General features: G+C 52.2%; 1 protein-coding gene across 4 annotated transcripts in view; it reads right to left on the bottom strand.

The window, feature by feature from the left end:
• Positions 1-1,052: 1,052 nt before the first annotated feature.
• Pfkfb3 (6-phosphofructo-2-kinase/fructose-2,6-biphosphatase 3) overlaps positions 1,053-27,201 on the bottom strand; it is a 51,074-nt gene continuing 24,925 nt past the window's right edge. The window contains exons 1-17 of one of the 4 annotated variants that reach the window (XM_033761807.1): positions 20,377-20,397; positions 20,072-20,197; positions 18,964-19,060; positions 18,247-18,313; positions 17,672-17,746; positions 17,312-17,368; positions 14,918-15,042; positions 14,195-14,402; positions 13,724-13,870; positions 13,485-13,589; positions 11,807-11,936; positions 10,860-10,922; positions 10,702-10,766; positions 8,882-9,052; positions 7,052-7,074; positions 4,554-4,606; positions 1,053-3,178 (exon numbers count right to left, since the gene is read on the bottom strand). In XM_033761807.1, coding sequence (XP_033617698.1) covers positions 4,564-4,606; positions 7,052-7,074; positions 8,882-9,052; positions 10,702-10,766; positions 10,860-10,922; positions 11,807-11,936; positions 13,485-13,589; positions 13,724-13,870; positions 14,195-14,402; positions 14,918-15,042; positions 17,312-17,368; positions 17,672-17,746; positions 18,247-18,313; positions 18,964-19,060; positions 20,072-20,156 — 1,461 coding nt within the window. In that variant the 5' untranslated portion in view covers positions 20,157-20,197; positions 20,377-20,397 and the 3' untranslated portion in view covers positions 1,053-3,178; positions 4,554-4,563. Of the gene's footprint in view, positions 3,179-4,553; positions 4,607-7,051; positions 7,075-8,881; positions 9,053-10,701; positions 10,767-10,859; positions 10,923-11,806; positions 11,937-13,484; positions 13,590-13,723; positions 13,871-14,194; positions 14,403-14,917; positions 15,043-17,311; positions 17,369-17,671; positions 17,747-18,246; positions 18,314-18,963; positions 19,061-20,071; positions 20,198-20,376; positions 20,398-27,201 lie in introns of those variants that run through there. The other 3 variants (XM_010621403.3, XM_010621405.2, XM_010621404.2) reach the window with 3 other exon arrangements.

The following is a 27,201-nucleotide window of genomic DNA, read 5'->3' as shown; positions in this document are numbered from 1 at the left end:
TGCCTTTCTATGGCCTGGACTTGTTGCTCTCTGAAAGGACTGGGGGTGTGGGAAAGGGGATAAAAATTGATGTGTGGCAGACATCCAGCATTGTGCATTTGTCAAGCCCAGAGGAACACACAATACAGAGCATGAACCTTGCTGTAAGCCCAGTGTATAGTACCTTCCCAGCAGTACACAAGCTGTGCATCAGCTGTAACCTAAGAACCACACTAAGGCAAGGTGTTAAGGATGGGCGAGGCTTGCAGGGCCAGAGGGGATTGCAGGACATCCCTGTGCCTCCTGTTCCATCAGCCCCAAACCACTCTTGAAAAATGCAATCTATTAATTTAAAATAAAATGACATATCTTCTTTCCCAAACAGAAGCGCTAGACAATCTCCACTTGAATGTCCTCTTTGAAGATCATGAAAAAATAGGTCCGGAAGTAGTGATCATGAATGCCACTGAAATACTCTTTGTCCCCCCACTCCCAAAAGAAGGATTAGAGGTGTATTTCAACCAGGTCTTTTATTGGTCTGACAATTGCAAAATATACAAATTTCTCAAAGGCATTCCCTGTTTGAAAGCCAACACAGCTTCAACCCAGGTCATGAGTTCAAGCAAAATGTACAGAACACAAAGAAGTCATAAGTCACACAAAAAGACCCCCAAAACCAATTAACAATTAAACTCAATCTATACAGCTTTCTATGTTTAAGCTCCCTTATACATATTAAATAAATAAATAGCACATCTGCTATCAAAATAATAAAAAAATAAATTTCAAGTATTACAAACGAAAGTATCATTGGTGTGGTTCAAACAGTTTTTCTTTGCCCCCAAAAATGAAGAGCTTTGTTCGTGGTGGAAGGAGGGAGGGAAATTCACTCAAAAACAAATATGCAACGTTAAAAAAAAATTGGTCCCAATTTTATTTTGTTTTCTGGTAACGGGGATCAAAGTTGGGACCTTGCACTTGCAAGGCAGGTGGCAGAACCACAGAGCTAAATCCCCGACACAATTTTGTTGTTTTGGTACCAGGGATCAAACTCCAGACCTTGCACTGACAAGGCAGGTGGCAGAACCACTGAGCTAAATCCCAGCAGGTCCCAGTTTTGTTTCATTTTATTTTGAAGGTGTGGAGGGGAGGAAACCAGTAAAAGCAGAAGTTCCATGACTATAGCTCCGTCCCCCACCCCACCCCGCTTCCTTCTCAAAGGCAGGCCTCAATGAAGCAGGGTGCTACCTCTCCAAGGACTCCCTCACCCCTATTTACGAGCTCTCTCCCCATCTGCCCTGACCACACTGAAGTCTCATGCTAGACAAAGCCTTATGTCTGTACTGACTGTGTCAGCAGAGGTAAGAAGGGACCACACCCTCCTCCAGCCCTTTTCTGCATCAGACTTGAGAGTCTATATTAATGGAGAGGATGAGGCCACAAAGTGATAAGAAACAGTTCTAGGAGTAAAGCTGGAGGCTCCTCAGGGCAAAAAATACTAGCAACCTGCACACAGCCTGCAAAAACCCAAGACAGTGGCAAAGAGAGGAAATAGCCTAAGTCTTAAACTGCCCAAGAGTGCGCACACAGCCCTCTTCTCTCTGGTACCCTGCCAATTAGAAGGGGATCTCAATTAGGGTAATGGATTAATAGTTTCTCTCGGGCTAATAAAAGTGGTCTTTCACTCTAGTGTTCATCCCTGACCCTCATTCCAGGACCTGCCCTCTCGGCTGGAAAGAACACAATCTCAGGGCCTACAGGAAGGTAGGAAGAAAAAGAATAACCTTTGGTACCAGCGATGAGACAGCCTTAAAAGTTATCTGTATGAACTGTACTGCTGAGCTTCCAGGTGGTTTCCTCTGGGCACAGACACCTTCTCCTGCCCTGGTAGTTGAGGGAATGAGGGAGAAAAAACAGACAGGCAGAAACTGGGAGTTGAGAACCACATGTCCCATAAGCCTGGCTTTTCAATGTCTGCAAACATGTCAGATGCCATAGAGACAAAGCAAAGACCACAGTCTACTCCACTGAACTCCCCAAGGTTCCTAGTACGATGCCAAGTAGACGGCACTCAACAAAAGCACGCAGGTGGCATCTGTAAATGAGCCTTGCTGGGCCATCATCCACCTGGGAAACGGGTGGTGGGTAATGCGTCCCGCAGGAAGGGGGCCAATGCTCCCTGTGTCGTTTCACACTTGTTCTTGCAGAGTCCAATGCTCCAAGCCTCCTCATCCCGTGGGTATGTCCCACTCCTCACACTCAGAGGCTCCAAGCCCCAAGGCCTAATGCCGCGACATCTACTGTAAGTTCCTGAAGAGAAGGTGCAACTTTTAGATCACACTTCTGCCACAAAAAAGTGCAAAAGCAAGCAGCTCCAAGAGAGGAATTCACTCCGGGTACCTCAGAGTTCAGGTAGGAGAGCAAAGGATGCTCAGAGCTCCCTGGGAGAGGGAGCCCCCCGTTATCCCCTTTCAGCAAAACACACCCTTCAGCCTATATGCAGCCAGCCCGCGCTCGAATTCAGTGCTGGAGATGTGAGGACATGCAGGGGAGCCAGGGCACGTCACTGCTGCCAGGTGAGTCTTAGCTCATGGACTTCTCAGGAGGTGATGCCCAACTCAGCCCATGCCCAAGTCCCTCAGGCAGCATCTCCCCAGCCAAGACGCACAACAGAGCCATGTGGAAGTTTTCAAACAGCCCTGGGCCTTCAGCAGTTAGGGTCTAATCTTCCTCTAGCTTCAAGATCCTTTGACAGTCCTGTCTCCCCAGCTAGGATCATGCCAGGGCAGGATCACGGTAAAAAAACAAGACGCAACAGGGCCCAGCGTCCCTCAGCTCCTCTACTATTCCTTATCCTCCCAGAACCTTGTTTGGGGTCTGAGAGGCTAACCAGCCCTGCCGACCCAGGAGAGCAGAAGGTGGAGAGGCTGGGAGCGCACCGCCTCAGGATTTAGCGATCCACATGGCTTTCGGGCGTCTCAGCCATTCTCATTGTACGGGGTGCAGCTGCTCTTCCACCAGCAGGTGCCCTCCTCCTCCTCCACTCGCTCTGGTGCAGATGAAGTCCTCGGGATCACTTAGGTCTTGGGCAGATGGGAGCGCACAAGCTAAACTGCAGAAATGGAAGCGGAATGGACGAGATGTGTTTGCTTCATTGTTTCTTGGAGGAGTCGGCACCGCTCCAGGAGCCCTTCATGTTCTGTTTTCAGGAGAAAGGGACAAGGGAAGGAATTAGGATTAGCTGCTGACTTGCTTTCCAAGCAGAAAGCCAAAGCCATGCCACTGAGACTCCTTCCCCTCCCTCTGCCCCAAACGAAGAACACAGCCCAGAGAATGTCATCACAAAACAGGTGGAAGAGCTCAGGTAGGTCTCAGAACACGAGAACGGGCCAGACATGGGCCAAGAGCCTGCATAGCACCTGGCCATTTTCCTGCCAAAAAGAGGTAAAGGAAGGTGGGACAGGCATGGGGCTGGGAGCGGTTAGACAGTGCTTCTAAGAAAGAACGGGACCTAGGGAGCCCTTGAGGTGCCACCAGGAGCCTCAGGCTAACACCCCCTAGAAGCCCAGGGCTGCTCTCTGAACCATGCAGGAGCCCCACTGGCCACAGCCAGGTGGAAGACAGCTGAGGACCCCAAGCAACATCGCTTCTCTTCTCCTCAGCTGCAAACAGAGCACCATGCTCAGCTCCCGGTACCAGACTCTCGGCACGCAGGTGACGGATGGGATCCCTGGACATGGTAGGGAGGCCCAGGTGGGGAGCCAGGCACGGAAGACTGTCCTGAGTCTGTCTGTCTTGACTGGAAGTGACCTAACAGGCAGTCTCGCCCCCAAGACTGACTCGTATTGATGCCTCTTAAAATATTCTTAAAACACCTGGGGACACTTGTGTGCTGCCACTGCACAGCAGGGGTCCCTCCCTGAACTCCCTTGTAAAAAAAAAAAAAAGAAAAAACAAAACAGCACAATATTTTTAAAAAATCCTCTCCAGTGCTAAGTATCTACTGTTCTGCAAGGGGCAAGAGGAGAGGGTAAGACCCAGGCAGACAGGTATGCAAGGGTGGACTCCACCCATCTCAACCCACACAATTAGTCCCCTGGCCAGAGAGTCACAGGGCTGGGTAGCACAGGAGCCACCATTCAGATCTGGGTGGGACGCAGAACCCCAGGCAGCCGGTGGGCTCTGTGGGGGTGTGGGTCCTCGTCCTCTCCCAACCAGAAAGAGTCCCCGCCAGGCTGTACACACATCCCTCTACCACAGCTCGCTCCAACCTGCCCTGGGACACCACAGGCCCATGGCTTCCGGCACCCACGTGACGACAATGCGACAATGACACCAAGAACCCACGTCATTCACTCGTGGGGCTCCAGGCTTGGGATACTTGAGGGGAGCAAAGACAGATGGGAAAGGATCTCATGACGATGGCACGCCCTGTGAAACTGCCTGGCATGGATACATGAGCCACATACTCCACAACGGCCAGTCTGCACACAGACCAAGATGCCCTACAGCTGAGATGCCATGACTTGGAGAGATGCGGGAAGGAACAGAGCGACATGCAGCCAGTCATTTACCTTTCCAAGGTTAGTAAGGAGAAAACTTTGAGAAAATGTGACAGACAGTTCGTCTTTCAAGCATAGTGGAGAAGAGAAAACAACAGGTTGGAAAAGGAACAAAAAATCTGTAGTAATGTTTTTCTGGTGTGCATTTGCTATTTTAAAACGAAGGATGCACTGTCAGTGTCAGGTGGTCTCCACACCAAGCAGCTAGCACAGAGCCCAGGAAGACACTATAGAGCACGGGGAAATCCACGGTCACCAGCAACACACCTCAGGGGCTTTCTCTCCATGAGCTCCAGCTGCTCGTGGGAAGAGATCCCACTGGCACGGGGCAGAAGGAATCGGCAGCACCAAAATGCAGGCTCACGCCCAGGGGAACCAGACTGTTAGTGAGACCTGGGCACCAAGTCCCTCCCTGGTAACAGCAGCGGCCACTGTCCAGCAGGTCTTATTAGGTGCCACCAGATAAACTGCTAAGTGTCTTTTGTTTTGTTTGTCTGTCTGTTTTTGAGACAGGTTCTCACTGTATAGTTCAGGCTGGCCTTGAACTCACTATGGAGCCCAGGCTGACATAGAACCCATGGCAATTCTCCTACCTTAGCCTCCCAAGTACTGGGATTATAGGTGTGTGCTACCACGCCCGGTCTAAGTGTCCATCTGAATTCTCAATATTAAAACCCTTAAGAAGTTATTATCCTCCATTTTACAGATGAAGAAATTCAGGTCCTAGAATTGCTCTAAACTTCCCAGAGTTCCAAAGACTGTGGCCTTTAGTAGAACCAAGACACAAACCTGGCTTCATCTGACTTTAACAATACATTTTGGTCAAAAGGTTCAGGTCAATCCTAGAATCAGATGTTTCTATGATCCAAGAGGTGCGGTCATATTCACGGGTTGGGCTGGACTCTAACTTTGCTGATCTAGAGGGATTCTAGCCAAAAGCACCCTTAGACTCACCTTGGAGATAGACTAGCCTGCTGTGGAAGGGTAAGGGGGTCAATCTGAATGGCCCCTCACAGCAGGAAGATGATTGCTTCTGGAGGATTAGGATAAACCAGGTGTTGTGACACACACCTGTAATCCCAGCACTCTGGGAGACTGAGAAAGGATTACAAATTTGAGTTCAGTTTGGGCAACTTAGCAAGACTCTGTCTCAAAATGAAAAAAAATAATAATACATTAAAAAGGGTGAGAATGTAGCTCAGTGCAGAGGCCTTGGATTCACTTCCTAGTGCTGCAAAAAGAATTAATACATGCACACGTACAGAACCATAAACTCCAAACTCAAAAGCTACTTTTCACACGGGAGAACCCGCGGCCCACAAGTAACTTATGTGCTCAAAGACTGGCTCCAAAGGACCACAGACATTGGCTCATGAGGACGCCTTACCAGGAAGCTAATGACAGACCCACCATTAGGCATGGGAAGTAGCTGCAGGGCCACTCTCTCTCCCAGCTGCTCCCAAGAGTTAGCAGGGAGGAAGACACCAGCCCCCAGAAGCAGGAAGCCCTGTTCTGCTTCTGTTCCTACTGGCTAGGTGACCAAGGCCTTACCTATTAAATGGGGAGGAACTGCCCCACCCACATCCTGGGGTTATTTAAGAATCAGGGTCAACAGGCACGGGCCATCTCACTGTTTGTGAGCTGTACAGCCCTACAATTACAACTGATTCTGTGTGGCTCCACCACAGTCCAGGTGTGATGCCGTACTCCTGTTTTCCAAATAACCCTAACTTTTCAGCTCACCCAGGTGATCAACCCTTCCCAGTTTCTGCTTAAATCCTCCAGGTAACTTAATGAGCACAAAGGGAATAATGGGGCGTGGCTGGAGGGTTGGGGTGGCGTCTTACGGTGGCTGGAAAACGAGGGGACCAACAGAGCAACAGAGACGCTGCATTATCTCCCAGTGGCTGCCACAGCCGATGCTGAGCCATTCACCGGAGAGCTCCGGCCGAAGGAGAGGGGTGACCGACGGCCTGATGGCAAAGCGATACTCACTGCTGCCTGGGACTTAGGGCCAAGCACGTTCTGATAAAAGACAACCAGATCTCCAGGGAGGTTTCCACAGACCTCCGGGAGCAGGAGGCTCCGGCCATGACACACTACCAGGGTAAATCCTCACACAGGCTCTGAGTAAATTTCCCTTTCAGAATGAAGGACGCTTCCCTGGGAAGGAAGGGTGCGCACAAGGCTAGGGCAGCAAGCCAAGCCCCACTTCTCACCAAAAGGTGACCCTAACAGGGATCCGCGACCATGACCAATGCAGCTAACCCTCAAACCCCAAGAGCAGCTCCGGAGAAGCAACAGAACATGCTCGGTAGCAGCTGGGCCACACTGCCACCTTCACACTTCTCTCCACGTTCACGAATTCCCTCCTAGTCTCCTCCACCCTGGGGAAGACCTCAAGCTTCACAAAAACTGTCCTCATCCTCAGAATTTTAAGAGGCAGGAAGGCACACGGGCAAGCAAGACAAAACGAGCGCAAGCAGCAGAATTAATTCAGAAATACTTACAGACAGGCTTTACCTAGCAAAGGCTGCAGGGAGGAAAAGAGAGAGAAAGAGAGAGAGGAGTCAGTCAGGCGGGGCTGGGTATCACCCGGTGGGACCAACCCTGACAAACCTCCTCTCTGGTCCAGCCAGAGGCTCCCAGGTTGCCCTAACAAGTTAGCAGTCCTCAAGGGAGAGGCCGGGACCCCGCCACAGTGACCTACACAATCAGGGTCAGTCAGTGCATCCACCCCCAGCCAGCCAGCTCCCTTCAAGCATCCCGAACAGTGGCCTCTACACCTCTCAGTAAGACCTTGCAGTGCACGAGGACAGAATATCATTGCGATACTATTTTCTAGCTTTGCTCGGTTTTCATTTAAAAGCCCAGATAGAGACCTAACGCAGATGTTTATCAGAAGTCATCTAGTCCTGTGCCTTCAGTGCACAGCAAAGGAGACCGGGGGCCAGGGGTGAAGTGACCACGCCACTGAGATCCTACACATGTGCGAATGGCCAGGTGACAAAGTCGGGCCTCTAGGCTGGACCCTGCCGTCTCACTGGACACACACAGTCCTACATCCTATGCGCGTCAGACACCAGGTTTCATGCGTGGCACGACCCGACTCGTCTGATCCCAGCCCTTCCACGATGACAAAACTGAGGTCCGGGGAGGGCGAATGACCCACAGAAGTGGCCGCACTGTCCCCCATCATATTCTAGGCTCCAAAAGGCCTAAAGACGCTCCAGGGATGGCAGGAAGAGTTAGTGGGCTGCAAATAAAGCGCCCAGAGGGGCTTGGCAAAGAGCTCACGAACAAGATCAATCTGAGCTGCTTCAGCTCGTATTGATTTGTAAGAGGCCAGGCACGGGAGGTCCTGGGGTGGAGATGCAACTGGAACTCGAATTTTCTGCCTCTTACATATTTGCAAACGATCTCGGCTATCTTTCAGGAAATGGCCTAGTTTTCAGAAGGTAAATCTTAACACACAGTTGCTGAAATCTTTCCATTTCAAGTCTTCCAAGCTAGTGAAATCTTGTTGGGTTAAGTTCTATTTTGGTTTTTACTGCCCAGTGGAATTCTCATGTTCTGTGAAAAGAGGCTGCTTCCCAATTATCCAGGCTGACACACAGCCTCTGATTCTCAGGCGACCTTGCTGGCTCTGGGTATGGAATGGGCTCCATCCAGGCCCTGTGCTTTCCTTTCATGGGAGTGACCACAAGAGAGAAACCAACCACATGCTCAGCAATGGGGTGGGACACAGAAGATGCTCAAGGCTGAGCACGGCAGCATACCCCTGTCAGCCCAGCATTCGGGAGGCTGAGGCAGGAAGGCTTCCCTAAGTTGGAGGCTGGCCTTGACTGCATAGGGAGTTGAAGGCCAGCCTGAACTACACAGTGAGACCTTGTCTCAAAAAAAAAAAAAAGAAAAAGAAAAAGGGAGAAAAGATGCCCAGAACTGGACAGAGATTTATTTCCACACCGGTAGACCACTGTAGACGTTTTTGCTTTAGAAGTAACTACTTGCTAGTGTGAACAGGACTTAGACATTTCACTCTGTAGCTCAGCCCGCTCTGCCCAGCTCTTCCCTGTAAAGGACATGCAGGCAGGCACGGTCTTGTAAGAGTTTTCAGAATGGGCTCTTGTGTCCTAACCCCTGTGCGTGTATACAAATATACAACACACCACACACCCCTACAACACGACAGCACACGTATGCATAAACACACACGCACACACCCCTACAACACGAGGGCATGCATACGTGTAATCTCACACACACACACACACACACACACACACACACACACACACACACACACGGTCCCAGGCAAGGAGGACAGGGGCGTCACTGACTTGTCCAGGCAGCTGTGTGGGCACCTCCGGGGGCAGGCAGCCGGGCAGGGCAGAAGTGGAAGCCACATGCTCCTCAAAGCTGTTGATGCGAGGCTTTTTGGTGGGCTCGGGGCTGGCTAGTGGGGTGACACTATTGCGTCTCATGAGCGGGTTAGGTCCCTTCTTTGCGTCCTAAGCAAGACAAAGACAAAAGAGAGAGGGAGACAGTTACAAGGAGGGGGAAGAGAAGGAGATAAGGCACAAAGTCTCCCCACTCCTGGAGTTTAGGGTTACAACCCGACGGACCAAGGTGAGTGGCTGGGGACCTTGGGCTGCTGTCTTTGCCACGATTGATCGGTGCCCGGTGGTAACAGGGGCGGCTCCCTCCCACACCCCTCCCATGGACCATTCCAAAGGCATCCACACAATGCGACGTGTGCAAAGCAGGGAGGGAAGTACTGAGAACCAGAGCTGAGAAAGAAGTCAGAGAAAAGAACCTTGCTTCCAATCCCCGGAAGGCCCAGAAGGGAGCCCAGAAGGTAGACTTAAGTCTGAGGCTCACAGGTGGGGGAGCAAAAGGTGTCAGCACTAAGTCCTCTTCCTCTAGGACCTGCAGCATGCAGGCACACCCAGAAGTGGTCCCTGCTCACACACCATACTCTGCTGTGCATGGGACACCAAGGCTTCAAACCGGCCAGAAGACACAGACACAGAAGCGAGGCAGAAGGCGGAGCCTCTACCCGCTGGCTCCAGACACCAGCCCTCCTAGCATCGACCTGACAGGTGTGAGGCCTGGGGTCCCCTGCGGAGCACAGCCCAGAGCCTCAGAGCTGAGGGACAGCTGTTATAATCCTGCTCCACTGCAAGGAAGTGGAATGAGACCACTGGCGCCAACTGATGCCCAGTTCCCTGCTGGAGCAGCAGGCAGGAGCCAGGCCAGGAACATCATCACAGAGTGCAGCTCCCAGGAGCCCTTGTTCAAGGTGGGAGGAGACGCAGGGGCGGGGCAGGGAGGCCGACGGACACCACCTGCTTTCATTTCGGTCCACAGGGAAGAGGAGCAGTAAAGTGGCTGACATCTCACGTGCTATGAATGCCAAACTCTGATGGCCAAACTCTTGGGGAATAGGGAAGTCAAGTCACCTACTTGGGGGACTCCAGGGCAGCAACGGACAACCCTGTGTAAGAGGAATGTCAGACTGTACTGGCAATGACTGTACTGTTACACTCTGACAGCATATATAAAGCAAATTCAAACTCACTTTCACAGTGCACGCCTGGACCGAGATCCGATCTGCTCCAGTAAAATTCTACGTGCCCACCCTTCAATCTCAGAACTCCCCAAAGAAGGCAGTGACAACAGACACCGGGTCTCCTGAAAGGCTCTCCCGCCTGTCTCCCAGCCTCCTGTCCCTCTCTTCTCCGAATGCTGTTGGGTTCTTGCTTCCTCTGAACCTGAGCTTGTGCAGGTGACCATGCCAACTGGCCGATCCCGTCTGAGCCAGGGTGCTGGGACACCGAAGCAGAGTCAGCTGCCTGAAAAGTGGCAGCGACTGTGCTCAGGTTCTGTTTGGAAGGGCAGAAGCTCTCTCTCTCTCCTTTAATGCTCACTTCTCCGCTTAAGTGGAAACAGCAAAGGGAGGAGCATAAAAGGGGAGGAAAAGAAGAAGAAACAGATGCCGAGAAGCCAGAAGAAAACAGGGCAAGAACAGCGAGACGCTAACCATAGCAGCCAGACAGACCAAGGGCCAAGAAGTCACTCTGGTAAGAACCCAGCTAAAGGCACCCAGTCACAGGCCCTCCCGAGGTCCCCAGGATGCGGCCTTGGGGCCAGCGCTCACCTCTGGCCTCTCCCGGTGTGTGCTCACGGACTCCACGTTCAGGTAGATGGACTCCACACGGCAACCTGCGGGACAAAGGACGGGGGAAGAGGACAGCCTCTGTTAAAGGGCTGCCGCCACAGCCCCCGGGGCAGGGCTCACTGAGGGCCGCTACTCACCGTAAGCAACAGGTGTCAGTTTCAGAACAGTGTGAAGGGGGCATCTCAGGTAGGGCATCTCCTCTGCAAAGAGAAAGGTGGTCCCACAATTCCATATGAGACTCTCTAGGGGAAGGGGGAGGTGTGAAGGGGCATCTCTGGGCCCAGAGCCTCTGCCATGCAGACCCCAGAACAGAAAACTGTGCCTGCATGCAGGGCACCCTCTTCCGGTACAGACCATCCTGCCCAGGGCAGAAGGCCCTAGAAAAAAATACCTTGTCAAAAGAACACAATCCAAATGAACCAAACAAAATACCACTTTCACCCAAGTAAGTGGTTTTTGGTTTTTTGGTTTTTTTGTTTTTTTTGAGACAGGATCTTCCTATGTATTCCAGGCTGGCCTCGAACTCACAGCAATTATCCTGCCTCAGCCTCCCGAGGGCTGAGATCACAGGTGAGCACCACCACATCTAGCTAAAGTAAGTTTTTTTAAAAGCGGAAGAGGCTTCAAATATTTGGCTAATTTTTTTTTTTTAATTTTCCAAAAAATTTTAGATCTGTCTAGTGGTTAAGCAGAAACTTTGACAGACATAATACTTAAAGTGTTAATAGCATCATTCAAGTTTTCTGGGCTGTTTGACCTTGGAGGTAGGTTGATGAGAAGAGCTGCCCCCACACCCAACGCCAAGACCCTCAGATGGGTGAAGGCCGGGTGAGGGCTTTAAAAGAGCTGTGTTATGAGGTGGTAGGGCTGGCGGGCATCACACTGTGCGCAGCAGCATTGCCTAAGGGTTGCAAGGAGGCACTGGGTGGAGAGGACAAGGATGCAGGCAGGGAGCCAGGCTCATGGCCAGCTTTTCCGAACTTCTGGCCTTGTAGCAGGATGATCCTAGTGTGTCTTTGGCCACAGGCTTCAAGGGCCAGTTTCCTTCTGCCCTCCTTCTGGGGCCACACCTGCCCGGCGGTACCTGCACTCTTATCCAGGAAGTAGGCGAGCAGGCAGCGCAGGACAGCCTGGTGGCAGATGACCAGTACGTTTTCCTGGCGCTCCAGCTCCATGATCACCGGCTCCAGACGCTGGACCAGGTCCTGATAGGACTGAGCACACAGGGACAGGACATGGCATCAGAGCAGAGGACACTGGGGAAGACCGCTGCCCCTGTCCCCAGGCCTCTGTCATCACAGACCAGACAGCTAATTCACCCATCAATCCATCAAGCCACCCGCCTTCCAAGCGCTCAGCTCTGCATTAGTGAAATGATCTTAGGAGGTCACAAACTGGCCATGAGTCCTTCCTCTTCCTGCTGCTCTCCAGGGCTGCAGGGGCAGGCGCTACAGTGGAACCTGATTGGTCACAAAAGCAGCAGCGTCCTGACACACGCTCTGGACTGGAGGAACCTCAAAAATTCTTACACAAAAGTCCATATATATCGCCTGATTCCACTTCTGCGCAATGTCTACACTGTGGGGCCACAGAAAAAGCAGATCCACGTTTGCCAGGATTAGGGGGTAGAGGACTTGGTCTGGCTGCTGAAAGGTCTGAGGTGTGTTTTGGGAGCGAAGAAAATGGCCTGGAGTTAGCAGTGGTGGTGACATGGCCCTGAATCCAGCTGGCCCCGTGGTCCCACAACCATGAAGACCGAAAGACTCAGGGAAGAGGACTGCGCCTGTACTGAACACTCCTAAACAATACAACTCACAACTATTTAAGTAGCATTTGCAGTGTATTAGGTATTTCAAGTAATGCAGCGATAACGTATACAGGGGGATGTGGATAGGTTACATGCAAATGATTACATAAAGGACTTGAGCATCTACAGATTTTTTATCTGGGAAGGTCCTGCAGCCAAGCCAGAGAATAGCAAGAAACCACTATATTCTACAAATCAGAGTTAAACACTTCAGCCCAGTCAAAATTTTGTATCAATTAAGAAACACAAAAAGGAGGGGTGGAGGGCGACCTTCACCAGCGAAGCTCCTTTGGACGCTGATCTTCCTGGGCCCTCCTCTACCTCCTTCGCTGTCCTCCTGACCAGGGGCCCAGTGAGTGAGGGCCAGCTTGGGACAAGAGCACCAGCTGGCCCGTCGGGGACTGAGGCCGGCAGGCGCTCAGAAGGGCACGGGCACGAAGGGATCCCCGCTAGGTGTCAGCCCCCGCCTGGCCGGGCTCCCGGAGGACCGCAGAGTCTGCATTCTCCGAAGCACCACGGTGGCTGCTTGCTGTGGGCGACAGGGGAAACGCCCTCTACCAGCGCCAGCTCAGATCCCAGCACAAGTGTCATGAGCCGAATTCCTCAAAGCTGGCCTGTCCGACGCCTCATCCGCGGCCCTCGGGAAATGCCGTCTGGGGTGCAGCACACCCACCAGCTTCCTCTTCCCCGTCTTTACGTACGTACGCCATCAGACGCATCCACACACCTCACTTTTGCTTATAGGAAGTACAACTGCTTCCCTCCCAAGGCTGTGAAAGACTAAGTCCACAGTGGCAGCGGGAGGAAGGAGTCTGTAGAATGGGTCAAGAGGGTCGAGTGGACAGCTGCTGCCCGGTAACGGGGTCCCCCGGCCCCGAAGCCCTCCCCTCACCAACCCCACGCCACCCGCTCCCGGCCGCGGTGCACAGCAGGATGGGGCGGCCGGCTCGCTCACCTCGCCCGCTGGGTAGCGGTAGTAGTACTTGTCCTGCTGGCGCAGCACATACTCCTCCGGGTACGTGTCTCTGATCTCCTCATAGGTCAGCTCCTCGCAGACGCCCTGCCGGAAACCCTGCCTTTATTCTAGGGGACTCACCACAGGGCCTGAAGGGACCTCCAGATGCCGCCCAGGACGCCCAGAGGGAAGGCTCCCCGCTCCCGCCCAAGCGCTCGCCGCGCCGGCCTGGAACTCACGGCATCGATTTCGTTCAGCGCCTTCCACTGCTCGTAGGGGAGCTGCAGGGCTTCCGCCGTCTGGATGGTGCTCTTCAGCTGGCTGGTCCACACCCGGAGGTCCTTCAGGTTCTGCTCCCCCACAAACTTGCTCAGGGCGCTGGCAAACTGAGGACGGGAGGCGGGGTGCTCACTCCTCAGGTCCAGCTGGACGCTGTGGTGACCCAACAGTCACCAAGGGCAGCTGACCGCTGGGATACACCCTCCAAGAGCCCGGGAAACTCGGCTCTGCTTCCCCTTCCCTTCCCACACTCGCGGCCACGCACACACGCACACACAGATACAAAAGGACACACGGATGAGCACGTACAGCGGCCACTGCCAGCAAACACTGCATACCGCGCGTATTATCTCCAGGGTGCCACCCCCCCAGACAGGAGCTGGTCACCGTCTGACACCTGTCGGCCCCAGCCCCCTCCTCCCCTCTCCTACCTTCTTGCCCCTGCAGGACAGGCCTGAGTCACCCCCGATCTTGCCCTGCAGGTTGTATTCGTTCTCGCCGTGCCGACAAAGGTAGATGGTGCGTGGCTGTACGTGGATGTTCATCAGATAGTACACAATTCGGCTCTGGATGTGGTCCTGGACTCTGTTCACCAGGAACCTCCGGCCAACATCGATCACTTTGATTAGCGACAAGTCCCTGAGGAGAAATGCTACTGAGGACCACTACTCTGGCCACATCCACAGCCCAGCAGCACACCCGGCCTGGGCCGGGCCCATTTCCCGAACGCTTGCTGTCCAAGGGATCTGCAAGGTTAGACAATCCTTCCTGCACACCACAGAATGCATCTTCCTTTCTGCAGTCAGGGAGCAAAATCAAGGCAGTGATTCCCACAGCGGGGGACAGCAGGCCCCCCAGGAGAAAGGGAGAGAAAAGCAAAATGCGGAAAAGAGAGTGCAGGAGCTCTCAGAGGTTTCAAGACGGGACCCCTCTGGACACAGATCCCCACTTACACAGAATAATGACTCACACTGGAAAACTTTCTGCTTAGACATATTTGTCCTGAATACGGGTTCATAGCTGATGATGTTGTTTTTAACAAGACCTTTTTAAAGTTTACTGAGGTACCCAGGGGCAAATCCTTGGTGAGCATATCAAGAAAACATTACATGCCCTAATGTAGGTGATTCAGAACCGGGCAGAGAATTACTTACCTGTCGCTTTTATCAGGGTCGAGGGGCTGGTAGCTGGCTTCATAGCAACTGATTCTCTTCATGAAGTCGTCCATGGCTTCTGCTGAGTTGCAGTCTTTGTAATCCGGGCTGGAGATTTTCACTTCCTGTAACATCACAAAGAGGAAGCTGATGAATCACACTGGAAGGCTTTCTGCTTAGATTAAGCAGGATTTGGGGCTCTGAAAAGGGGAAGCCCAAAAGGCTCAGAATAAAGATTACCCTACCCAGTGTCTAAGCAAAAAGAGAAACTGGGGGTTGAGTCACAGCCCAGTGATTACGTGGGGAAGATGCCCAGCAAAGACAGAACTGCCGGCTGGACAGACATGGGAAAAGCACAGGGATCCTGTAATGCACACCTCTGAACAGACCACCGAGCCTGGATCAGTGCTGTAAGCGAGTCACCGCCAGACAACCTGGCTTTCAGCAGAATCCCACATAAGCACTTGGAAAGCTCCTCACACCGAGTGAGGTTAACTGGTAATAAAAGGTGCAGGACTTGTTCCTAGAAGTGCGCCTGGCCTTGGGTGGGTCCCTCTCCATCCACCCAGAGGCAGCAGTACTCAAGCAGATCTATGACTAGGCTTCAATCCCTACTCGGGAAGTTTTTGCTATCTGTGTTTTTATTTCTCTTTAAAAATGGTCACAATGCCGGGCGTGGTGGCGCATGCCTGTAATCCCAGCACTCAGGAGCCTGAGGCAGGAGGATCACTGTGAGTTCGAGACCAGCCCGGACTACATAGTGAGTTCCAGGTCAGACTCAACTACATAGTGAGACCCTGTCTCAAAAAATCAAAACCAAAAATGGTCACAACTATGAGGCGGCCACTCTTCAAAGATCCAAGCCAAGGTCTGGTAGGCAGATAAAAGGAGACGAACGGTGGTGATGGCTACCAACAATGGGAATGTATACGGCCACTGACCCGGATGTAGCTGTAAAAATAACTACAGTGGCAAATTATACGTCATGTGGATTTCATAATTTTTTTAAATGTCCAAGTTCACAAATTCCTAAGTGTCACCTGCAGAGTCACTTTGAGGTTTAGAGAAAGACTTCTGAACACAGAGGTCAGGGTAAACATCGAGCTGTGTTAATAGACTACAGCTAAGGGATAATTCCTAGCTAAGTATGCTGATGACTACTCACTGGGGAAAATGACCTCACAGCTGCATTCTGCCTCACTAACAAGTGGAATAAGGAAAGCAAAACCAAAAGGAAAAAAAAAAAACTCTCACAGGATGTCCCTTTGTTTAGATTATTGCAACGTCTGTTTCCTTGTACCCTGGGCATCTTCCTTTGGACCCAGTGAAACTCATTTGAACTCAATTCAAATGGCCCTTCCTGAAACAGGGACTCATTTCTTAGAAATGTTTGTAATTATTTCCACTGCCTTAGAGAAAAGGACCAATATATGAAGCTAAGGCACGCTTAAATCCCCTTTAGAGGTGAACATTTATATGCAGCAATACCACAGCATTCCCGGCCTATAAAGAACTGCTTCTCAGCCGGATGTGGTGGCGTGTGCCTGTAATCCCAGCACTCGGAAGGCTGAGGCAGGAGGATCGCTGGGAGACCAGCCTGGGCTACATAGTGAGTTCCAGGTCAGTCTCAACTACATAGTGAGACCCTGTCTCAAAAAACCAAAAAAAAAAAAAAAAAGTGCTTCTCTGTAAACGTCTTATACAGAAAATGACCTGTAACACAAGAAGATGACCTGAGAGGAAGCCTTCACTGTAACCATTTCTGTTCAAGATACACTGCTAATAAGTGATAAAATTAAGAATTAATCAGATAATGTTGCTGATTCCCCTCAGCTTATGTGGGCAAGATCCTCACGGTACAGTGCAGATGAGGAAGGGGCATGCCACGGGTTCGTTAGCTGCTAGCTGCATTAACAGGAAGACAGTTTCACAACATCCCTTCTTCCCAGGCTAGGTAACTCTGCTATGAACATACTGAGTCCTAGGTTTTTGTTTCCACGTGGCCGCTCTTACTCATCAGGGACCTTAAGAGCAGAAAAGATCAACTAACTGGCTGCTTTCTGTCCGGCCAGGACTGGGGAGCGGCTCCTGCCCTTGCAGACACTGCCCCCGGCCTCTCCACACTGGCTCCTGTCCCACCCAAAGCTGTGTAAAGTCCTCAAAGATCCTGCATGGGGCTGGTCCAGGTCACAGACTGAACTTTTAAGTTAAACGTCTCTGTGTCTCTCGCCTTCTCACGTCCAGCCCTCAGACAGTCAACCCCAAGCTGGGGAAGGCAGCCCCTTCTAAAGATTTAGTTGTTTTTCAGGCCCTGGCCTGGGCTCCTATTTCTGGGGTTGCAAATGTCCTTACAGTCTAAGCTGCAGCATGCAAGTGGGCTTCCTACTGGCTTACCATGATGTTGGAGGCTACAACTGTAGGGTCATCACACACGGACTCGATGAAAAATGCCTGGGAGGAATGAGACAGAAACATTAGAAACAACAAATGCCACGAAGGGCCGACTGTGATGTCACGGTGATGTCAACAGCCTACACAAAGAGAAGGATGCCCTCCGTCCGTTCCCAAAGACATGACAGCCACCTACACACTGCCAAGTCCTTCAGCCTCTTACTGTAGGGTCCTGCCGGGAGGAAGGTCCTATTCTTAAGTGGCAAAATTTGGGAAGCAGGAGGCAATGGGCTGAGCAGAAATCGGGCCCCTGAGGCTTTCGTCTCTCCTGAGCTTGCTGGGACAAGGTGACATTTAGCTTACCTTGAAATCATTTTCTTTGGCAAAATGAAGGATCATGTGTCTCCGCTCTCTAGTGGTATTAGTGGCATCAAAAACCTGATAGGAAAAACACAGGGTCAGAAAGGAGAGGCAAACTTTGAGTTTGACAATATTTACCCAAGGCACAAAGTAAGTCAAACCTGTCATTTCCAAGAATTAGCCTAAAAGTACACTTCTAGGAAAGATGCCTGGGCCTCCGTAGAGGCTTGTGTACAGGCAGCCTCTGTTCTCCTGTCACCTACAGTGCTCAGGAACAGCACACAAAGCAGCAGAAACGTCGTAGGAGGCCGAACACGGAAGGGACCCTGGGTGCGGTGTGGGCAGCAACCTCAGCCCTGCCTGGCTGCCCAGCAAGCGGGTAGGCGACGGAACACCCCACAGCTGTGCTACCCCGAGACAACGCTCCTGAGACACCAGGCTGGTCACTGGCTTCCTCGGACCCACAGAGGCTCCTATCCCCGTGTGTCATCCCTACAGTGGCTGTCCAGGCTCTCAGGCCAGCGAGGCCACTCTGCCAGAGGACTGGACGCCGAGCTGACTGCATTTCCCAGACTTACTGCAATTTGTCCCCCTTCCTTTGTCAGGTAACTCTTGACATCTCTCAAGGCGGCTAAGGCACACTGCCTGCAAACACACAAGAACCAAAAACCACCCATCAAAGCAGGCCCACCCACAGGAAAAGCCAGGCCACCCCACAGCGACACAATCCCCCTTCTAGGCTGCTCAGTACTGACCGGGCCTCCCGAGGCCCAAAAGCTTCCAATCCAAGGCCCAGTGCAGACTGTCTTCGGGTACCCTGGGGCAGCAGTGGCCGCACACGATGGACACTAGAATTATTCCTGGGGAGCTACACAGAATCTGCTGCCAGAGCCCACCCACAGATCCTCACTGGGTAGCCTGGAGTGGGGTCTGTATCAGGAGCTTTATAAGCTCCCCAGCTGATTCTAATGCGTAGCTAGGGCTGAGCACCACCACAATAGGGTTGCACAAGAAATCCTCTTCAGAGGAGAACAGATGACTCCCCGCGAAAAGGACTTTGCTTACTCTTGGGATGCGGCTGCTGTTGCTCTGTGTCACATCAGCTCAGCTAGAGCATCTGGGAACAGATCAGAGCAGCAAGTCTCAGAGGCCGAGAGACTCGTCCTGCACTGAACAGATCTGCTGGCCACCAGCGCAGAGCCACACCGCAGACTGGCTTTCCCTTCCTCTTACAGAGCCTGGCTAACCATGCAGCAACCCAACGCCCAGGGCCTGCAGAGCGGATCACATCTTACTTTCGGACTTTCATGGCTTCTTCATTGTCAGGGCGGAAGAAGTTGTAGGAGCTGTACTGCTTCACCGCCTCCCGGCGATACTCTCCCACATTGAACACTGGGCGGGAAAGACAAGGACACTGGGTAAGCCAGCAGGAGGGAAGCCCAACCCACAACTGGGGGCACGGTCCGACCAAAGACAAAACACCCAACCAGCACCGATCTGAGTAAGGTGATGTCTGGTATGGAAACCGGAGTATGGCCTCCCAGTCCAACCCCGTCTCCCCAGCCCGTCACAGTGCCGACCACTGCCTGCTTTATCACTGGCCCAGCCTCCAAGGCAGCCTCGAAACGCCACGGGCAGCGGCCGAGACTGGGAGCAAGGCAGAGTCAAGTCCAGCAAAAGGAGGGCCAACGACTTCTGTGTAGTGTTCAAATGTGAGTGGGCCTCTCACTCGCTGCAGGGCTTGTCAGCCTTTCTCTCGCTGGCACAGAAGCCAGTGCCAGGGGACGTGTTTCAGTCATTAAGGAATAGGGTGGCTCGGTGGCAGAGCACATGCTTGGCAGGTAAAAGGCTCTAGGTTCAATCCTCAACACCAGAGAAGGAGAGAGAGTTCCTGGACACTGGCTGGACACAATGCGAGAGCGAGAAATATAAAAGCTTGTTCCATCCTCCAAATGTTTCCCATTTAATTTGAAAGGCCAGGCAGAGATTTAGAACAGTGTCGTCAACGCTACAACAGCACGAAGCACTGGAGTACATCAGCAGAGGAATACTCTGACCAAGGGCAATGAGAATTTCAAGGAAAAAGATCTGTGCAGACTGAGGCGGCCAAGGAAAGCTTCATAAAGTGGGGGGTGAACCTGGGTCAGGCAGGGTTTTGGGGGTGGGAAAGGAGAGGAGCTAACAGCAAGGCAAAGAAAGACGTGCACCCAGCATGGTGGAGACAGGGCAGGAATGGAGGCAGAACGAAGACTCCAGAACCCACAACAGAAGTGGCCCAGAAGTGACCCTGCCCACGGGTTCCAGTGACCAGGGGCAGGAGGTCCCGTTTTACAAGTGGGGGAGACACCGGCACAGTCACAGCACTCAATCAAGGTAGTAGCCCTCACCTGGGACCCAGCTCACCTTTCGTTGGGACACCAATCCAGTTGAGGTAGCGAGTCAGCTTCTTAGAGATGTAAGTCTTACCCCGGGCAGGGAGGCCCACCATGACAATCACCGTGGGAGAGTTGGTCAGCTTCGGCCCACACGCTGGAAACAGCAAGCGAGAAAGGCGTCACAGATTAGATTAGATGACAGGCCCTATGCCCAACAGTGAACTTCAAAGAATGGCACTGAGATGTGTATTTCGTTGCCCATCCCAAAGCCCCTAGCATCTGAAAATCCAAGAGGACCAGAGACCCTTCCTAGCCAGAGCCCTTGAGTCTCACCTTATAGCTTGAGCCTGAATCACACCAAGTAGATGTATCGCCTTTTGTGACATCAAAGATAGTCTCCACCCCAAATTACTGGTCTGGGAGGAGGGTCCTAATCCAGCCAGCAATCCCAATCTCTAACTCCAGAGCAGAAGGGCACTCCTTGAGGGCCGTAAGAAAGGGACCCTAAGGGATCAGGGGGAGTGAACGGTAGGGAGAGGCGGTTTCCAAATCCACTGTGCAAACGGAGGATGCAGGTGCAGAAGGACTTGGGAAGTAGGTCACAGAAAGCCAAGAGATGGAGAGAAGCCCACTGTGAACTTCTGAACTTACCCAGGAGGTCTGGGCAGCTATTTGTTTGCGTGTTATGTAGCCCACGGTGGCCTCAAACTCACAGTTACCTTCCATCTCAGCCTCCCAAAGGCTGGGATTACTGGCATGCACAGCCACACCTGACTAGTAGCCAAGTTTAAACAGTAAGAGTTTATCAAATGACTGTAGGTCAGGGACCCAGAAGACAGGTGAATCCCACAATCCCTGACCCACTTCCTCCCTCCTCCTCCCCACCGCCATCCTGCAGCCTATTTCTGCTGGGTATCAGGTCCTCTTGCAGGAGCTGGGTGCAAGGGAGCTGCTGTAGCCTGTGACTTTCCTGGGTTTGGTTGCGGAGTGGGTGTCCCACATTCCTCAGAATCTCAATAAACCCCAGGGAGGAAGGGTTTAACAGAGCAGCCAAAAGAAACTCTCTGGAAAATGACAGCCCAGTATTTCCTTGGCTGCCTGCATTCTAGTGACAAGCTCACAAGCCAGAGGCCGCCTGCCAGCTCCAGCTCTGCCGTCCTCACTCCTTCCTGGCACAGGCAGCCCAGCCTGCAGGGAAAGTTCTAAAAGCCACACCATCCAGGTGGGCAGGCGTCAGATTTGGACAGAGGCTCAGACACTAGGATAAGTCTAAACCAAAGGGAGCGTGGTGGCAGGAAGACATGCCACCACCCTGAGGACAGGGCATGCCCTAAGCCTAAACTGGTCATCAGGCACCAAGCAAGATCTCTGACTCTGCCTCCCAGGTGGGGGAGGCCCAGAGCCAGGCAGCAGCATGTGGTCTGCAGGGGCCCTGTTTCCTTGTTAATAGTCCAGACAGGGTGCAGGACACAGTGAGGCCATCGGGGCATCAGGAGACTTTCTAGAGCCATAGAAAGCTCTCGCTGCATTCCCTCAGGTTCCTAAAGAACAGACGCTGACCACTGCCCAGGGAACACCACCCCCACCACCTCCCCCATACCCTCAGGTGACAAGTATGTGAGTAAGTGAGCCGCACAAACAGGTACCAAAGGGTCTTGTGTCCCTGGGTCAGGAGAGATTCAGAGGACCCATCCCCGTGTGCCCAGGGTTATTCTAGCAGCTGTAATGACACATCAGAAAAGTGACAGCGAGAGCCGGCTACAATGGTGTACTCTCAGCACACTAGACGCCAAGGCAAGAAAGTTTTCAGCCAGCTTCAGCAATTTAGCAATTTCAAAGCCAGCCTGGACTACACAGTGAGATCCTGTCTCAAAAAGCAAAAAAGAAAGAAAGCAAAGTAGCAGGAAGGCTGACGTTTTTTCACTGCGCACGGAAACAAAGTCTGCTCACTGGCCTTTCCAGAAGCCACTGTCCCTCCCCCTTCATCAGGTGACCCAGCAGAGCCACTGCTCCTGAGAGCACGCAGCATGTGTGGAGACAGAAATACACACAGCTGTGTACACACACAGAATACTTGGGCTGGAACCACACCCAGAAAGCAGAGGTAAAGCGGACTGATTTATCAAATCAGGGATTACGTCTATCCACTAATCACAGAAGCAAATCTCCTTTGGCTGTGAGCACTTAGGAAGGGAAAAAACAAACAAGACAGTAGACACAGCAGAGTTAATACCTTAAGGCAAAAATTCAGGTCAAATTCCAAACCCAAATAAACTGTCACTCCCAAAACTGGCAAAGCAGAAGCCACTCTGCCCATTCTCAGATTGGGGTGAGAGGGACCGCCACAGGGACTCAGGCATCCTCTCCTTAGGTGCCCGTCCTCTGGGCCACAGTGCTGAGAGAACCACAAATCCTTCTGACTAAATTGCTATGGTTCTGTTTTGTTTTGTTTTGTTGGCAGGCAGGGGGAGGGAGACTGGGATTAAACCCAGGCCCTCTCTCCTGCTAATAACCCAGGGCTCTGCCACCTGCGCTAGACTCCTTAACCCAGTGGTGGCGAACCCACGGCACGTGTGCCGTAGCAGGCTGTTTGTATCATTAAACATTGTAAAGGTTCGCCATCACTGCCCTAAGCCCTCCACCTTTCTTAAACTCAGCACATCTCAAATCCTGCCATGAGCCTTTAATCTCCTTCCCAGACAGTCCCCAAACCTTCAGTTTCTTCCTCTCACTTTTTACGTCGCGCCACCTTCCCCCACTCCTTCATCTCTCTCACCACCCTTCCTGGGTCTCTGCCTTTTCTCCTTCCCTAACAGCACAGGGATTAGGGACAATAAATTCAATTTAACACACAATCTTCTGAGGCAAATCTTATGTCTCGTTTCACATTATATAAAGGTTTAATACTTTTTCTAACAAAAAGTCCTAATGCTAAGATGTACTTAAATGTCAAACTTAGATGTCCACTTAGACGTGCAGAAGAGGTAGAAATTCACTGTTATAGGGGGAGGAAGCCACTGTCTCAAAAGCACCGGGCCCCAAGGGAGCTCAGACTAAAAGTGCCCATCGCCAAGGTCCTGATCACGGAGTAAGATCTCACAGAAAGTCACCAAGTCCCTGAAGCCGAGCGTCCACTCTACGCCATCAGGTTCGTGCACTCATGACTTCCAAGTCACCTGCTCTGGGTACCAGGAGTTGGGAGGCAAGGGGGGAAAGCAGGGTGAGCCTCTCTGAGCGGGACCACTAAGCCCCATCCTGCCTGTCCACAAGACTACGATGTCAGTTCATGACGCACACAGGCTACCTGTACTCGTTCCGTTAAGATAAACATCACAGGACGCCAAAAGACCAGAGGTAAACTGGTTAGCACAAGAGCAGGATGCTATGGAGAGGATCTGCCAGAGATGTGGGTAAGTCCTCTACCTCAAAGGGCTTGTCTCCTGCCCTCAACCACCCTGATTCCTGGAATTCATCCTCAGAATAAAGATTGCCGGGAGACCTCCTCTGTAGCCCGCTCACTTCCCTTGAACTTCCTTCTACCCTAGCCTTAAAAAAAGGATTTTCAGGGACGGGGATTTAGCTCAGTGGTTCCTCTGCCTGCCTTGCAAGTGCAAGGCCCCAAGTTCGATCCCCCAGTACCCGCCCCCCACAAAGGATTTTCAAATTCAGTCTGTTCTCTTCTAATAAGTAGATGAGTAACAGGTCAACTACAAGTTCAAGGGGAAGGAATGGAAGAGCCCATTCATCACAGAGCTGTGAACCAAGAAGGGATCCACCTCTGTAGCTGCCTAAGGCGACAGAGATTGTGCCTTTACCACCTCAACCTGCTCTCTAGAGCAAAGACCTGTGCGGGTCCTACAGATGCACAACTGCCCTAAGCGAGTCTTCCTGGAAACAGGCTCAATCCACTTGGCCCTTAGGAGGCCAGAATGCAGCACACACCACAGGTTGCTGACTCCTGGGCAGACCTCTTTTCCTGGTGTCATCAGATCTGCCCGCAGCACTCTCCAAGTGTGCCGGATTAACCAGATGTTTGCTTTCAGGGTGGGCTTGAGGACTGGGGGAGGGGTGGAGAATGCGGCGTCCAGAGCCCTCTGCATTATTTGACAGTTACAGCAATATATTCATTACTTTGCACGCACATTTTAACTATCTAATCTTACACCTAATGAAAGGCTCCACATAATCTCGGCCAGCAACACTGTGGGATGGGGTATTTTAGCAACTCAATGACAACCTTGGGAGTCAATACAATAGCGCAGCAAGACCCGGAGGAGTTCAATAAACAGATCAAAGCCTGGCCTCAAGGCTTCCTGGGACAAGCTAAACTCTAGATGTCTTTGTCCCCCTTGCTGCTTGGTGGAGGGATGCTTCCTAGACGCTGCCGTGGGAAAAACCTGCAGCATAATTCATGTGACATGCTCACTGCAGTACCCTCAATCAGGATTAGCCTTCAGGGCTATCACCCTTCCGGAGGGGCAGAAAACTACGCCTCCCAAGTGGAGAGGAGTCACACAGCAAAACCATTAAGTTTGGAATCCTTCCAGTACTCTTTCCTACATGAGTGACTCTCTTAAGTGGCTAACTGTCCAGAGCCTTTAAAAAGTAGGTAACTGGGCTCCATCTGAGGCAATCCTGACCCGGTTTAGGGCTCTACTATGATTTTTTTCCCAGTCTTACTCAAATGATCCTAATGAGTTCAGGATAAGCATCTGTGCTACACACTGTGGGGGCTACCTAAGGACAAGGCAGGGATTTCTCCACCACACGCATCCATCTTCCTTAAGTTACAATGCAAGCATGAGCCGGCACAACTCCTTTAAGAGGAAAATCTACCAGTATTTGAGTGCCACAAGCCCTTTTTCATATGCAATCCCCTGCTGTGCCTACTTTTGAGGCAGGAGGATCGCTGTGAGTTCGAGACCAGCCTGGGCTACATACTGAGTTCCAGGTCAGTCTCGACTACATAGTGAGACCCTGTCTCAAAAAGAGAAAAAAGAAAGTTTTTAAACTGACGCTATTTAAGGCAATTTTGCATGGACCGCTTATTAATTAATGACCCCTTTGCTCCCCTGAGGATGGCAACCTTTTATCTATGTTCCAAGTCCCAACCCTTGGACCCACCACACTGCACAGGACCCCTCACAGCCCTATTAAACAGACAAAAATATAACCAACCTACTTTACAGATGAGGAAACTAAGGTTCTGAGTGGAAAATAACTCACCCAGGTTAAGTAAGGAGGCTCTCAATTTGCAGATAGACAGGAGAACCAGCCCTTGCTAGCCAAGAAGTTACTTCTTCTTAGCAATTAAGTTGATTCACAAACTCAGTAAGTCTCCCCAGGATGCTGCGTGCACCTGAGGGAGACTGCGGTCCTCTAAGCACTACGCCACAATGCTGGAGCAGCAAGTCCTTGGGGCTCATCCACCTGGAGCTTGCCATTTTCACCTTGCTGTGCTTTGGGTCTGAACAGGAACATTCTCCACCCTCTCCTTTCACAATGAACCTCAAAGGAATCTGCTGTCCACCCCCAATAAGGAGACCATTGATTAAAGATGGAAACGAATTTAGAAGAAAGAAAACCCATGCAGTATTCCGTGTGCTATTAAGAAAACAAAAATGTTTCCTTTTCTCCATTCCAGTAAGAGACAAATGTGACTGCATAAACTGGGAACACCACTACTGCCTGAAATTTGAAAAAGTGTAATAAACCCCCAGGCTGGCAGTACTTTCCTGAGAACATGTCCGAGACTACACCCGAGGGTTCCAGGAGCTGGTGTGACAAGCATCTTAATCCATCTGCTTCGGCCACAAGCACCTCCCTCCAGCTCTGAAAGTTCTGACAGCAACCTCGCGTCTTCACACATCTGCAGCCTGTCATCTGCACTTGCGTGAGAGACGTGCAGGCTGGTGAAGGCTAATGGATGGGTTTCGGAAGCTAGGCGCGTGGTCCGTTCCTGCACGCTGGTGTCTCTCCACCTCACCGCTGAACTAATGCCGGCCAATCTCCCGCCCTCACTCAAACTCCTAGCGTTTCTCTCAGATCCCAACCTGGGGCCGCCTAAGGAGCCCACGTACATGCACACACACGACCACGGATTTACACGTATACAAAGAGCCAAGCCGTATACCCTATGACCAACCGTAGATCACATACAAGCTATAGAGAGTATTCGTTTTATTCAAAAGTCAAAAGGGGGCAGGGCTTTACTTCTGCATCTGGTCTTGGCCACATCTCCCTGGGGAATTTTACACAAAGACAGCCAAACCACCTGCAGCGCTGGTTCCGCAGGCACAGGGAAAGGACTCGGGTGCAAGAAAGGCCTGCCCAGCCCCCAGTTCTGGGCTACCTTGCCAAGAAGGAAGAACAAGACTTCTCCTAAGGGCTTCCCTCAAAACCTTCAGGTCCCGCAGAGGGACCTGCTACTGCACTGGCCCAACCTGCCCCACGGAGGTGTGGGGGGCCGCGCAGGTCTGGGCAGGGAAGCCAGTGACTCAGGCCCCACAAAGCTCCAAGCAAGCTGTCACATCCCGCGGTGACCACCCTGAAACACATGGCAGCGGAGAAGCCCAGCTGGCAGCCTGGCTCTCAGGTGCCCGCGGACGACCAGAAGCCGCCTCTGGGGCCCTCACTTGGATCCCCTAGCTACCCATCAGACTGCCTGCTTGGCCTGGAGGAGACGCCCCCAGTCAGCTAGCCCCATCCACCTGATGAGCACCTGCACGTTGTGTAGAAGGGCAGTGTCATCTTAGAGCCGCTTCGACCGCCCTTCTCAGAGGGGGGGTGCTGCCGCTAAGGATGGACCCACGGGGACCCTCCCCAGACCTTTTACCCAGGCAGGCCGGGCAGGTCACAACTGTCAGCCAATTCCGAGCACCGGGAAGCCCGAGTGCGTGTGAACAGCGGCCAACAGCGCAGCCGCCGAACCAGTGTCCCCCAAACCAGAGCTGAGGCTCCATTTCCGGGGACTCCCCTGTCCCTCCCAGCACGGACGCCCCTGCAGTCGACAGAGTGTGAAGGGAAGGCGAAAATGTACGAGCGAGATGGGAACGGAGAAAGGATGGGAGCGCACACGGAGGTCACGAGAGAGGAGACAGGGAATCACCGCGCGGAGAAAACCGTCCGCAGCGATGGAGACCGACGCGCAGCCCGGCG

Source organism: Fukomys damarensis, unplaced genomic scaffold (genome assembly GCF_012274545.1).
Source record: "Fukomys damarensis isolate Sample0158 unplaced genomic scaffold, DMR_v1.0_HiC HiC_scaffold_10, whole genome shotgun sequence".
Taxonomy (NCBI): Eukaryota; Metazoa; Chordata; class Mammalia; order Rodentia; family Bathyergidae; genus Fukomys; species Fukomys damarensis.
This window is presented reverse-complemented; position numbering and strand designations above follow the sequence as displayed.